This window comes from Marmota flaviventris, chromosome 16 (assembly GCF_047511675.1).
Source record: "Marmota flaviventris isolate mMarFla1 chromosome 16, mMarFla1.hap1, whole genome shotgun sequence".
Classification (NCBI taxonomy): Eukaryota; Metazoa; Chordata; class Mammalia; order Rodentia; family Sciuridae; genus Marmota; species Marmota flaviventris.
In genome coordinates, this window is record NC_092513.1 from 49884091 (window position 1) to 49898349 (window position 14259).

At 32.4% G+C, this 14259-nt stretch overlaps 1 protein-coding gene and 1 non-coding gene across 3 annotated transcripts in view; both read left to right on the forward strand.

Annotated features, from left to right (window-relative positions):
* The window catches only part of Usp14 (ubiquitin specific peptidase 14), a 35219-nt gene that overhangs the window by 17651 nt on the left and 3309 nt on the right, over positions 1–14259 (forward strand). For both annotated transcript variants that reach the window (XM_027942907.3, XM_027942906.2), the window contains 8 exons: positions 240–298; positions 3517–3647; positions 4747–4827; positions 5255–5340; positions 6361–6475; positions 8617–8682; positions 8827–8919; positions 10227–10355. In XM_027942907.3, coding sequence (XP_027798708.1) covers positions 240–298; positions 3517–3647; positions 4747–4827; positions 5255–5340; positions 6361–6475; positions 8617–8682; positions 8827–8919; positions 10227–10355 — 760 coding nt within the window. The remainder of the gene's footprint in view (positions 1–239; positions 299–3516; positions 3648–4746; positions 4828–5254; positions 5341–6360; positions 6476–8616; positions 8683–8826; positions 8920–10226; positions 10356–14259) is intronic.
* On the forward strand, positions 5397–5503 carry LOC114098741 (U6 spliceosomal RNA). The gene has a single exon (XR_003583777.1). It is a non-coding gene; the product is annotated as a U6 spliceosomal RNA (small nuclear RNA).

A 14259-nucleotide genomic window follows, 5' to 3' on the forward strand; every position in this document is an offset into this window, starting at 1 on the left:
GACTTGAAACTTAAATGACATCTTTAATGTTATACAGGAAGTTAATGCTGAATGTAGTCATGATTTTTTGATTTAAGCATTTTTTTAACCATATAATGCTTAAATGAGCAAGACAAGAAGAGAAAAAATATTCTGAGAATCAGTTGAAGGGTGTTATCAGTTCTTTTAATTGATTTCTTCCCATTTGAGTTTCAAGATGAGTTTAATCTTATTGTTTAATTCTGTCATAACTTTCCTAGGTATGCAGGTGCCTTGAGAGCTTCAGGGGAAATGGCTTCAGCACAGTATATTACTGCAGGTCAGTATGATAAATAGACTACTTATAATATTCAATCAATGTTACTTTTCACTTATTTTTCAGCTACCTTTTCAATTTACAAAATGTATTTTGTACACTACTTCATTAAAATTTGGACTGCTTTTATATTTCACATTAAATAACTTGAAACTTATTAAACAAATTATAAACCAGTGATTTTTTTTTTTTTTGAAAAATAATATTTGGATTTTTTTGGATTGAATTATTATTTTGATTTCAGGTTCTATTAGATACATTTATGTTTGGGAATGACTTTGGGGATAGCCAGAAATAAGTTTTATCATGGTTGATGTGATCATTATAAAAGTCTTAGTGGTTGTTAGTATAAAGAAGTTATGTGTATGAAGAGAAATAGAAAAGAAAAAATTTTAATTTTATTTTTTTGGTCGTGCTAGGGATAAAATCAAAGGGCTTCATGTGTGTTGAGCATGAACTCTACCATTGAGCTATACAGCCCTAGAAATTCTTAAAGGGTAGAAATACCTTGTTTCTTTTTTATATGAGAATAATTTTGGATCTTTTTATACGTGAGTACTCTCTCAAATAATTGGAATAGATTGATAGGGTTTTGCAGCCATGCTTTTTCCCCCCAACACCTTTATTGCAATATAATTCACATACCATACATTCACCCATTGAAGTGTACTATTCATTATTTTCTAATATATTCACAGTATTGTCTGAATGTCACCACAGTTAATTTTATAACATTTTTATTACTTCAAGATAAACAAACCCCTCTGTAATGCAATTCCATAACACTGAGCAGTCATCTTCCCACCTCTAATCTGCTTTTAGTCTTACAGATTTGCCTATTCTGGACATTTTCTGTAAATTATATATATAGACTATTGCAGTGTAATCTTTTCCTTTAGTTCATATAATGTTGTCAAAGATAATCCGCATTGTAGCATTTATCAGTACTTCATTCTTTTTATTGCTAAATAAGCTTCTATTGTATGGACATATCACATTTCATTTATTCATCATCTGTGGACATTTGGATTGTTTCTCCTTTTTGACTTATGAATATGGCTAATGTTGGTGTGTTAATATTTGTGTGAATACGTGTTTTCATTTATATTGGGTATATAAACAGGAGTGGGATTTCTGGATCATAAAGTAACTTAATATTTAACCTTTTGAGGAAACTGCCAGACTCTTCCCCAAAGGAGCTGTACCGTTTTACATGCCCTGTAGTGATATAGTAGGGTTTTGATTTTTCCACATCCTTGTGAACATTTAGTATTATGACTTTTTTTCTTTAGCCATCCCAGGGGTGCATGCAAGGTGGTGTCTCATTGTTGTCAACCATTAATTTTTAGTACTATAAACAGTAGGGTTTTTTTTTGCATCATTTCGAGTTAAATTTTAACCTGAACTTACTTCTATATTTGTTTTATTTCTTAAGTTTTCAGTGACAAAGTTGATCATTTATATCTAGTTCATTTGATTTTTTTTCTTTTTGTGTATTTAATAAGAGTAATTCAGAATTTCAGCAACTTGTCCTGCATCGTATAGTAGGTTTATAGTATTGGTGGGTGAAAGTACTATTTTTTACATTTTTGCTTTGTGTGTGTGTATGTGTGTGTGTGTGTGAGTGTGTGTGTGTGTGATAGAACATCCTGGGTTCAATCCCCACTATCACTGAGCTCCCAGACCCCCTGTCTTTTTAAAATTAGGGTCTTGCTAAGTTGCCAAGGTTGGCCTTGAACTTGAAGTTTTCCTACCTTCCAAATATTTTTGCTTTTTGCCTTTAAAATTTTTATTTTGAAATTTAAATTTACAGAATTTAAGTATATATGAATTTTCCAGTTACTTTTTGTCACATCTATTTAGTTTCTCGTTTCTCTGTACTGCTTGCAGTTTTCTTCTGACTCATTTTAGAATAAGGTACTAGACATCATGTCTTTTATTCTTGAATATTAATTATTTCCTAAGAATAAGGATGTTATTTATAACTGTAAAATAGCGATCCATTTTCAGAATCTGGGAGTTTAGCACTTTACTGTTCGATGTTTAAAAATACAGACTTCATTCATTGCCACTGTCCCACTATTTTTCATTACAATGTTTTTATCAGCTTCAGTATCACACATTGCATTTAGTTACTGTTGTCATTTACTGCCGTACACCTTGAATGTGCCAGTCTCATCTGGCCTTGGAAGTTTTGTTGTCATGTCTTATTAGTCTTTCAATCTGTATTGTGTTTTTTTTCTTTCTTTTTTTTTTTTTTTTTTTTTTTTTTGGTAGTCCTGGGAATTGAACCACCCAGGGACATTTTTCCACTGAACTGTACCCTCTGCCTTTTTTATTTTGAAACAGGTTTGCTAAGTGGCTGAGGCTGGCCTTCAACTTACGATGCTGCCTTAGCCTCCTGAGTTGCTGGGTAATCCCAGCATGCCTATCTTCTTAATATTTTAATTTAATATTTTTTAAACATCCAGTTTAATTTTTTTATTCAAGAACAATTTATTGAGCCTCTGCAATAATGACAGATGAATGACATTTTACATCTTAGGTGTTAATAAAACAATACAAGATAAAATTGGTCCGAATTTTGCAATACATGAAGAAAAGGTGAGGTGTGATAGCTATGAAGTCAGCAGAGGAAAGGTATTCTGAATTAGCATAGCTAATTTCAAGACTGAGATTTAAGGCTGGTAGGCGAGGATTAGTGGGGAAAGGTTTTGAAGAAGGCAAAGTAGTTTTGGTTCTTAGCTGTTTGATGGAGTAAAGAAATATGTAAGGATTCATATTTCAATATTCAAGAGTTCATTAGATAGGAACCAACTGTGTGTTTAAAGGAAGGTAATTTGAAAGTGGTGATCTCATGGCCTGATAATGGCAGAATGGCAGAACAGTGATGATATGCTTGTTTGATTCTTAGACAGAGGTTATGTGTTCTCTGTATTGAGTTAATACACCCTGCTTTGTTTGGGGAAGACAAAGGCTGGCAAGGAGAAAGAGCAGCAGGGCTCAGAAGTTGTTTATAGCTAGTTATTGCATTATAAAAACATCTGGTGAATTCTTCAAGATTTAAAAGTGAGTATCTTATTAGTAGTACAACAATTATGAAAGAATAGATATACTTAAATATAGTTGAGCAGGGTTTTTTAAATTTAAGAATTAAGAATTTATAGTAGCATGTATTAAATATGTTATTATTCTAAGGCAATATTTGCTTTGTTTTTAAGCCCTTAGAGATTTGTTTGATTCCATGGATAAAACTTCTTCTAGTATTCCACCTATTATTCTACTGCAGTTTTTGCACATGGCTTTCCCACAGTTTGCGGAGAAGGGTGAACAAGGACAATATCTTCAACAGGTAATTAGGGCAAAATTTTTTTCATTAAATGTAAACTTAGGAAACATATTTATTACTTAATATATTTGGAAATACAAATATCAGTTTGCTCTTTTTTTATAAAGGTTTTTTTTTTTTTTTAAAGATGGACACAATATCTTTATTTCATTTATTTATTTATGTATGTATGTATGTGGTGCTGTGGATCGAACCCAGTACCTCACAGGTGCGAGGCAAGTGCTCTACCGCTGAGCTATAACCCCAGCCCCTCAGTCTGCTCTTATTCATAACAAAATATTCTCTTGCCTAGAGTTGGGTAGTAGCCTGTCAGTTCTCACCTTGCTTGTGCTTTGGCTCCTGGCGGTGTTTTTCCATATAGCACCCAGTCCTTATAAAAATGTAAATAGGACTGGGGATTTAGGTCAGTGGCAGAGCACGTGCATAGCATAGGTAAGGCCCTGAGTTCTGTCCCCAGCACAAACTCAAAAAGAATAGGTTCCTGTTGGGTCCTTGTTTAGTACCCGGTAATGATTTTTCTACCATAGTCCTAAATCACACTAGCCTCCTGCTGCCTTTCTGAGCTTATCAGTACTACTCCTTTCCTTGCTTAACCTCTCTCCAGCCTCATGACTTCATTGGCCTTCTTTAAACCTTTCTCTTCCAGTAGTGTCTTTTTTTCTTGTTCCCTTTGCTTACAGATAGATATGTGTGTGCCTGGCCCCCTCAGGTCTCACACCTGGACTTTCTTAACATTCTAACGTCCTTCCCTTCCCACAGTCACTTTCTGCTCCCATACTGCTTTTTTTTTTTTCCTCATAGACCTTGTTTCCACCTGAATTATATTTTGAGTATCTGTTATTGCCACTGGGACTACTACTACTACTACTTCTTCTTCACTATATATTTTAGATATCTATAATAGTAGCACAAGTACGAGCAAGTAGGAGCTCAATAAATATTTGCTGAATGAATAACCATTCTGGAACTTTTTTTTTTTAAGATCTTATCAAATTTTTAAGAAATCACTTTTCCCCTTTGGAAATAGTAATTATTTTGGAAGGATTTATTGACCAACCACTGTCACTGCTTGGATTACTGTGTTGTTTCTTTAAAATTACAGGATGCTAATGAATGTTGGATACAAATGATGCGAGTATTACAACAAAAATTGGAAGCCATAGATGATGATTCTGTTAAAGAGGTACTTAATGCATTTGTGATTATAGACTTTCATTATATCATTCACTGTTGGTTTTTATTTTATCCCCCAAAAAGATTAAAAATAAATTTATCTTAATAAGTAGATATGCATTTGAATGCTTTTAGATGGTCAACCTGTGGTTGGAGTTTGATAGATTGAATCTGATATTTAATTTAGTGCATTATTTATTAAGCTTAATTTATTAATATTGTTGTAATGTTAATATTGTATTATATTGTAATCTTAATTTTAGTATTGTATCTGTAATCTTTTGGTAATATTTGTGAATCAGAAGGAGTTTACAGAATGGGACTACATTTAAAAAAATCTTAAATATGTATTGCTAAACTGGATTGTGTAAAAGGAAAAATACATTAATATCTATACAAAGTAAAACTGGAATTTTAATTTCATTTTAATTTTGCAGTCAGATTCTTCATCTGCATCAGCAGTGACACCTTCTAAAAAGAAAAGTTTAATTGATCAGTTCTTCGGTGTTGAATTTGAAACAACGTATCCTTATGAGCCAAGATTTGTATAGACTATAACTTAAGAAAAAGTAAATTGGTATGTTTGCTTGGGTAGCATATAAACTAAAATTGGAACCATACAGAGACAATTAGCATAGCCCCTACACAAGAATAACATGCAAATTTGTGAAGTGTTCCATATTTTCTTTGAAGTATTTTAATTTATTAATAGTCCATAGTTACTATCTTATGAAAATATATTTTGCTACAAAAATAAAAAGATAAATTGACATAAATAGCATAGTTGGTTGATTGGTATGGTGGATAGCATAGAAAAAAATTCTTCAGAGGTTTTCTTTTTTTTTCCTTTTTAAATAAATTTTAAAAAATATATATTTATTTTTATGTGGTGTTGAGGATCAAACCCAGTGCCTCACACATGATAGGCAAGTACTCTACTACTGAGCTACAGCTCCAGCCCCCTTCAGAGGTTTTCATGCTTAAAAAATACAATGGAAATAAGAAATTCATAAAAATATATATATATATTGGAGTGATCTTGAAGTTTAGATAAATGTATTTACTGTAATAATAGGACTTTTCCCTAAGAGCATCTTGAACATCTTTACTAGAATCTCCATCATTATCTCATAGAGAATTTTTAATGTATGAAATGAAGTGTTTTAATTACATTATATAAACAAGATGGATCCAGTTTATAAACATGAATTCAAGAAAGGATTATTTTCTAGTTTATGGGTAGAAACTTAGAAAAGATTTGTTTATTTTTGGGTTATTAAGGCCATTTTAAGATCATGAGTAAATACCAACATATTTGTTGAGATTTTATTGCAGTTTATATTTAATATAATCATTACTTATAAAGTCATTGGTAGGCTTATGAACATTTGAAGTATAGTGAAGTGGGAGACCAATACCTTTTAAATGATTATGAATTTAATCAGTGAATGATTATTTATTTAATAGCATTAGGATAATTTAGTATATTTAAGATTAAAACAAATCGAATACCTTTTGGCATTCCTTATCTTGTTTTGCAAAGCATGAAATGTACAGAATCTGACGAAGAAGAAGTTACCAAAGGAAAGGAAAATCAACTTCAGCTTAGCTGTTTTATCAATCAGGAAGTCAAGTATCTTTTTACAGGACTTAAATTGGTAAGGATAGTCAAGGTCAATTCTCATTCTTTACAGATTCTGTATTTGTAAAAATACCTGCTTGCTAAAATTTATTTGTAACCCCAAAGACAATACTCATTGTGCTTAATAATGACTTGCAGACACACTGTAGAACAGCATAAATTTTCAGTTGCCTGACACATTCAGTCCCAGCCACGGTCTAACAAGGAAATATTCTGCCTTCATTTTTCAATTTGCATACTATATGCAAGTATCCTTTTTTTTTAATAATAATTTTTTTTTTTTTTTTGGTGATTTCAATGTCTAATATGATCTCTAAGCATAGTGCTGAAGTGCTGTCTGTGTCTTAAATGTGGGATGGCTGTGATGTACTTGAGAAAATACATATATTAGAGGAGTATCATTTGCACGTGAGTTATGTTGCTGTTGGCTATAAGTTCAGTGTTAATTGAATTGACACTATATCTGAAATAAGGTGTCTTTAAACACAGTTGCACATAAAACAAGGTTATGTATTGATTGATTGATGGAAAGATTGTGACCAGAGGCTTGCAGGAACCTAACTGTGTTTTTGCTAGGGACAGTGGTTTGGTATTTACTAATTTAGTGCTTATGGTGACAGTGTAAACATGAGCACTGTGAATAACAAGAATCAATGGTAAATTCAGAAATCAAACCTCAGGATTTCATTTCACAGGCAAAAGCACTATTGACATGGTTGCTTAAATCATGACATACAAGTTCAGGGCATCAAATAATGAAATACAAGTGTTAATTGGAGAGTTCAGAATGTAATGCTTGGACAGGGACTCTTCAAGATGACATTTTCTTCATAATTTTGTAAAATTATAGAAAAATACACTTGGAAATTCTATAGGAAGGCTGGTTGGTGATAATAGGTTAGCTTGATAGTATTGCTGGTGTGATGACAATCATCTATCTTGAAAAACATGTATTCTTGAGGTGTATTTATTTTCTTTATAATTTTTAAGGTTTTTGTCATTAAAGTGATTAATAATTTTTAAAAATCAAACAAAAAAAATTAATACATATATCATGCTTAAGTATAAGTTGTTTTTTAAAAATATTTATTTATTTATTTTTTTAGTTATAGTTGGACACAATACCTTTATTCCATTCATTTATTTTTATGTGGTGCTGAGGATCAAACCCAGGGCCCCGTGCATGCTAGGTGAGCGCTCTACCACTGAGCCACAATCCCAGCCCCAAGTATAAGTTGTTTTTAATTCAGATTTCTTTTTTTGTTTAGTAGTGCTAAATTTTACTACAAATTTTTGAGGCTAAGTTTTTAATTTATAACATTGGAAGTAATAGCTGATCCTTATTGAATATATAGTATATGCCAAGAAGTTTCCCAGGTTTTCTGTGTGTACTAACTTGTGTACTTCTAACAGCAGCACTATAATGTGTTTCGTTATTACCTTTAACCAAGTGATAACCCAGAGGGGATTAATATCTTGCCTAAAGTTACATAGGCTGTCAAAAGTGGAAAGGTGATTGTGCTAGTTGAGATATGCATAGTGGCTAAAACTTCCTCACATCCTTTAGATTAACAGAGATTTCTGTGTTATTCTCATATTCAAAAATACACGATTGATGTTGGAAGGTTTTTTATATAAAGCATAAAGAACGAGGGTTCCTACATTCTCTTAATTTTTCTGAGTTTTTTGATAATAATAGAGGAATGACAGAAGACTTTGTTATATAAAATAGAATATTCTCTGAACCTGAGCAATATTTGGATCATAAGTTAAAAACTTGAAACATTTTATATTTAGGAGTTCTCAACAGTATAAATTATTTGAAGCCTTAAAAAACAATATCTAAATGTCTTCTATCACATTGTTTTTTCTAATGATGTAAGTTCATTGACATACTATGTTGTCTATTAAGTCATGCTATTTTTTATTTAAAATTTTTTTTTTAGTTGTAGACAGACACAACATCTTCATTTTATTTATTTATTTATTTGTATGCGGTGCTGAGGATTGAACCCAGTGCCTCACACATGCTAAGCAAGCACTCTACCATGGAACCACAACCCCAGCCCCCTAGTGCTGTTTTTTTAAAAAAGAATTAAAGGTGTGATTCTATGTTGCAGATAGAAGTCATTTTAAAACTTTTTTTTTTTTTAATAGCGACTTCAGGAAGAAATCACCAAACAGTCTCCGACATTGCAAAGAAATGCTTTATATATCAAATCTGTAAGTTGTACATTTCCTTTTGAAATTGAATTTCATTTTATGGAGAGGTTTCCAGTTTTACCCAATCTTTGTTTCTACCACCAAAGAGTTAAAAACTTCTATGGTATTCATCTATATAAAGGATTTCTATTTTTTTCTCCTCAGTCCAAGATCAGCCGGCTACCTGCTTACTTAACTATTCAGATGGTTCGATTTTTTTATAAAGAGAAGGAATCTGTGAATGCCAAAGTTCTTAAGGTTAGTTCAACTTTAGTTTTGCTATAAAACAAAATTCTTTGAAGGTAACTCCTAACTTATAATAGGCTTATTTTTTTCTTTAGGGATAGGTGAGCTTTTTTTTTGAAATATTTAGGGGAGTTATTAACATTAGACATGTGGTTCTAAACAAAGAATGTGTATTGGAATTATCTTTTGTCCTTTTAAATTTTTTTTTAAATTTTTTTGGTCCCAGGAGCTCTCAACCATTGAGCCATATCCCCAGCCCTTTTTCTTTTTCTTTTGAGACAGGGTCTTACTAAGTTGGTGAGGCTGGCTTTAAATTTGCAATCCTCTGGCATCAGCCTCCCAAACTGCTGGAATTACAGGCATGTGCCATGGTGCTCAGTCCCTGTCTTTTTTATTCTTAATTATATAAATAACTGGCTTCTCCCTCTAGCCCCAAACATCTAATTTAAATTTTGGGTGAAACTTGGGGTCTTATATTTGTCAAAAGAGTCACAGATAATTCTGATGGATCTCCTGTATTCCCCAGAAACACTGCATTAGATCAGATCTTTCTTTCACTTCTTAGGTACCAATTCAGTAGGTTTGGGATGGGAGTGAGAAAGGAGACCGTAAAGCACACTGCATTATATTTTAGGTAGTTCCTTTCCTCCAGGTAAACGGAAAGCCAAATCACTAGTGCTGAAAGAATATTTAAATGATAATCTCATGCTTCTGGAGCCAGCCTTATGATTTCACTGTGTTGAACTGTGGCTCTGCTACAAGTCCACAGAATTCCTGCTCCTTCTGAGAGGTATATAATTCTAGCCTTTTGAGCTGAAAACATAGTACATTTTCTTCTTAGCCTTAGTGTTATAAGAGGTTAAATATAGGTTAAGTATCTAGTGTTTATGTCAATATATTTTAATGTAAGTCATTGAACTAACTATATTAGAATTGTTTCTAGGTAAAATTGTTTTCAAATTTAAAGAAAGCTGTGATTTAACTCCAGTGTTGGGGATCCATTATTTTCCCAGCAACTAGTCTAATAATTAATTGTGAATTGCTGCTTCTGTCATGAATTTTGGTACCTCTTCTGTGGTCAATTTCATAAGCTAGCATGTCATGATAAGACATACTTGGAAAGTTTTACCTTAAAGTTAGAAACCAATGGAGAATAAGTTCTAAGAGGTCTTATTCAACTGCAGAGTCTTCTGTATGATTTTTACAGATTTTCTTTGTAGCTTTATTGAAATTATGAAAACATGACTTTGTTCTTTTAAATACCTATTATATTTTCAATCTATTTATGTCTTTAATTTTTTTTTGTTGTTGGTATATAGGATGTTAAATTTCCTCTTATGTTGGATGTATATGAACTGTGTACACCAGAACTTCAAGAGAAAATGATCTCTTTTCGATCAAAATTCAAGGATCTAGAAGATAAAAAAGTGAATCAACAGCCAAATACAGTAGGTTCTTATTGCTGAATTTCTTTCTTTCTTTTTTTTTTTAAAGAGAGAGAGAGAGAGAGAGAGAATTTTAATATTTATTTTTTAGTTTTCGGCGGATACAACATTTGTTTGTATGTGGTGCTGAGGATTGAACCCGGGCCGCACGCATGCCAGGCGAGCGCGCCACCGCTTGAGCCACATCCCCAGCCCTATTGCTGAATTTCTAATGTTATTATTTTAATCTTAAATCATTGCTCAGCAGTTATTATTTGGACTATTAACCTATAATAAAAATGGAATGAACCTACTTTTCACTTATGACATATATACATTCTACATGTAGTGGTGTAAGCTTTGAAGTTTTTTAAAGATATATTTTAGTTATACATGGACACAATATCTGTATTTTATTCATGCACCCCAGCCCTCCTTTGAAGTTTTAAGTGTAAAATTAACACTGGCATAAGAAACAGGAACCCTACCTCTGGTAAACCAGTCCTTTTGGGTAGAATAAGCTTTTTCCTTTATAAGGTGCAGCTTCTTTCCTTTTATATTTATCTCCTCATGGCACTTCACATAAAATTTTACTTAGAATTTTTGGTATAATTATTTTCCATATAAGATAAAGAAATATCCTTTTTTCTTTCTTTCTTTTTTTTTTTTTTAAGATGGAATGAGAGGTGCACAATATTGGTTCATGGATATGCACTGATAACTAAGTCATTTTTTAGTAGATGGTACTGGTTTGCCTGGAAATACTAAAATAATTTTGACGCCAGCCTCAGAAACTTAGTGAGACCTTGTCTCAAAAAAAAAAAAAAAAAAAAGTTGTAGCTTAGTGGTAAAGTGCTCCTGGGTTCAATCCCAAGTACAAAAAAAAAAAAAAAAAAAAAATGGTATGAATGAAATCAAAACTTACATTTTTAAATGTAATCTTTGGGATTGATTTTTCTCAGTACAAGTCTCTGGAGATTGATTCAGGTTGTTGTGTATATCAGTAGTTCTTTTTTTTTTTACTCCCAAGTAATATTTCTCTATGTGAAAAACGCATAGTTTTGCTTAACTACTTACCTATTGAAGGATGTTGGGGTTGTTTCCATTTTTTGTCTGTTATGAAGAAAGCTGGTACTAACGTAACGTTCATTTTTAGATTTTAGTGTGAACATAGTCTTTTATTTTCCTGGAATGAATGCCCAGGAGTGCAAGGTAGTTACACATGTAGTTTTTCAAGAAATTGCCAGATGTTTTGTAGAGCAGCTATCCCATTTTATATTCCCATTAACAGTAAGTGAGACTCACCCAGTTTTCCACAAATACATTGTTTGGTGGTGTCACTGTTTTTATTCTAGTGAATGGATAGCTTTGTGGTGATGTCTTGTGTTATCTTTGTCTTTCTCTAGTGGCTAGTGATATTGAACATATCTTTATGTGTTTATTTGCTGAAATGACTCTTTTGTTTTCTAATTGGGTTGGTTATATTTTTACTCTTGGGTTTTGAGACTTCTTTTTTATTCTAGATACTATTTTTTGCAGATATTTTGTCCAAGTCTGTAATTTGCTTTTCACCCCCTTAACATAGAGATCTTTTGCAGGAAAAGTTTTCAAAAATTTTGATGAAATTAAATTCATTTTTTTTTTAATAGTTGCTTGTGCCTTTGGTATCTCATGGTATTTCAACCATGAAAGTTCATACCCATGATTTCTTTAAAGTGTTTTTTAGTTTGAGTTCTTCCATTAGGTCCAGTCTGGATTGACTTACATGGTGTGATGTTTAGATTCAATCTTTTACGTGTCTCATCATCTCAGCTCCTATTTATTAGTCTGTGTCCAATGAATGATGTTAGCACCTTTATAGAGAATTGATTAACCATAGATGTATGAGTTTTTTTCTGGACTCTGAGTTTATTTCATTGGTCTGTCTGTCATCATTGTGAAGTGTGAACCTTCAAAAGTTGTAATTTTTGAAAATTGTTTGAGGTGGTTTTTTTTTTTTTTGGTACCTAGGATTGAACCTAGGGGCGCTTAACCCCACTGAGCCACATCCTCATCCCATTTTATATTTTATTTGAAGACAGGGTCTCACTAAGTTGCTTAGGGACTTGCTAAGTTGCTGAGGCTGGCTTTGAATTTGCAATCCTCCTGCCTCAGCCTCTGAGTCACTGGGATTACATGCATATTCCAGCTATTTTGAGTCCCTTATATTCCCAAGTGTATTTACAGTCACTTTTTTTCATTTCTTCAAAAAAAAAAAAAAAGTTGGAATTTAGGTAGGGATCACATGGACTCTGGGAATTTGAGAATATTGCCATCTCAATATAGTATTTGATACTGATAATGATTTTGTATATAATAGGTCTTAATTTTTTTCAGAATTTTTTTATAATTTCCACTGTACAAGTCTTACATATCTTTGGTTAAATCTATTCCTAAGTATTCTTTTTTTTTCATTTTTTAATTTTTTTGTAGTTGTAGATGGACAGCATGCCTTTTGTTTATCTTTATGTGGTGCTGAGGATCGAACCCAGTGCCTCATACGTGCAAGGCAAGTGTTCTGCCACTGAACTATAGCCCCAGCCCTAGTCCCAGTATTGTATTCTTTTTGAGGCGCTCTCCCTCTGTCCCTCCTTTGTCTCACTATGTTGCCCAAACAGGTTCATAAATTCCTGGGCTCAAGTGATCCTCTTGTCTCAGTCTCCTGAGTAGCTGAGATTACAAACATATACCAATCTGCCTGGCTTGCTTTCTTAATTTCATTGTCAAATGTTTCTAGCTAGTATATAGAAATATAATCAATTTTTGTATATTGAGCTTATACCTCAACTTTGCTGACTTCATTTATTATCTCATTTTCCCCTTACACTTATTTTTTGAAAGAGTTTGTCTAGAATTTGTGTTAATGGTATAATTGTTAAAATCCATGTCTGCAGATTTCTTTTTCAAGAGTTTATAAATCACAGACTTAATATAATCATAGTTCTATGGTTAGTCAAATGATGTATTTCATGTTAGGTTTGTTTTGGTAGTTTTTGTTTTTATAGAATTGATCAATTTCATTCAGCTTATCAAATCTGTCTACAAAGTTGTTCCTGTTATTTATTTATTTAGTTTTGGGTACTGGGAATTGAATTCAGGGGAGTTCTACCACTGAGCTACATCCCAGCCTTTTTTATTTTTCATTTCTGAGACAGGAAGAGTCTCACTAAGTTGCCAGGCTGGTCTTGAACTTGAGATCCTCTTGCTTCAGTCTCCCAAGGAGCTGGGATTATAGGTTTGCACCACTATATCTGGCCCTGGTATTTTTACTGTCCTTTTAATTTCTGCAGGGTGTGCAGTGATCTAACCTGTTTCATTCCTAATATTATTAATTTGTGTAATTTTTTTTCCCCAATTGAGCATTGCTAATTTCATTGATCTTTCAAAAAGCTGGCTCTGTTTTGCTGATTTTCTGTTTTGTTTTTAATCTGATTTTTTTTCAGCCCTTTTTTCTTTTCTTCACCTTGCTTTATTTTATTTATTTTTTTACATTTTTCAGGTGGTAACCTACATTATTAATTTTAAACTTTCCATCAAAAAATTATACCCACTTTGTACTATATGTCTTTTAACAGTGATTTTACTGTGTCCCACAAATTTTAATTTCATTTAAATTCTTTCTTGTATTTTCAAAAATTATCTCAAGTCTTACTCTTTGATCATGGATTATTTAGAAATGTCTCAGAAGATCTGGGGCTGTAACTCAGTGGTAGAGCGCTTGCCTAGCATGTGTGAGTCACTGGGTTTGATCCTTAGTATCACATAAAAATAAATAAATAAAGGCATTGTGTCCATCTACAACAACAAAAGGAAATGTCTCAGAAATTTTCCTGTTATGTCTTGATTCTAGTTTTCTGCTGTGTAAGAGAACACAGGTGATTTAGATTCT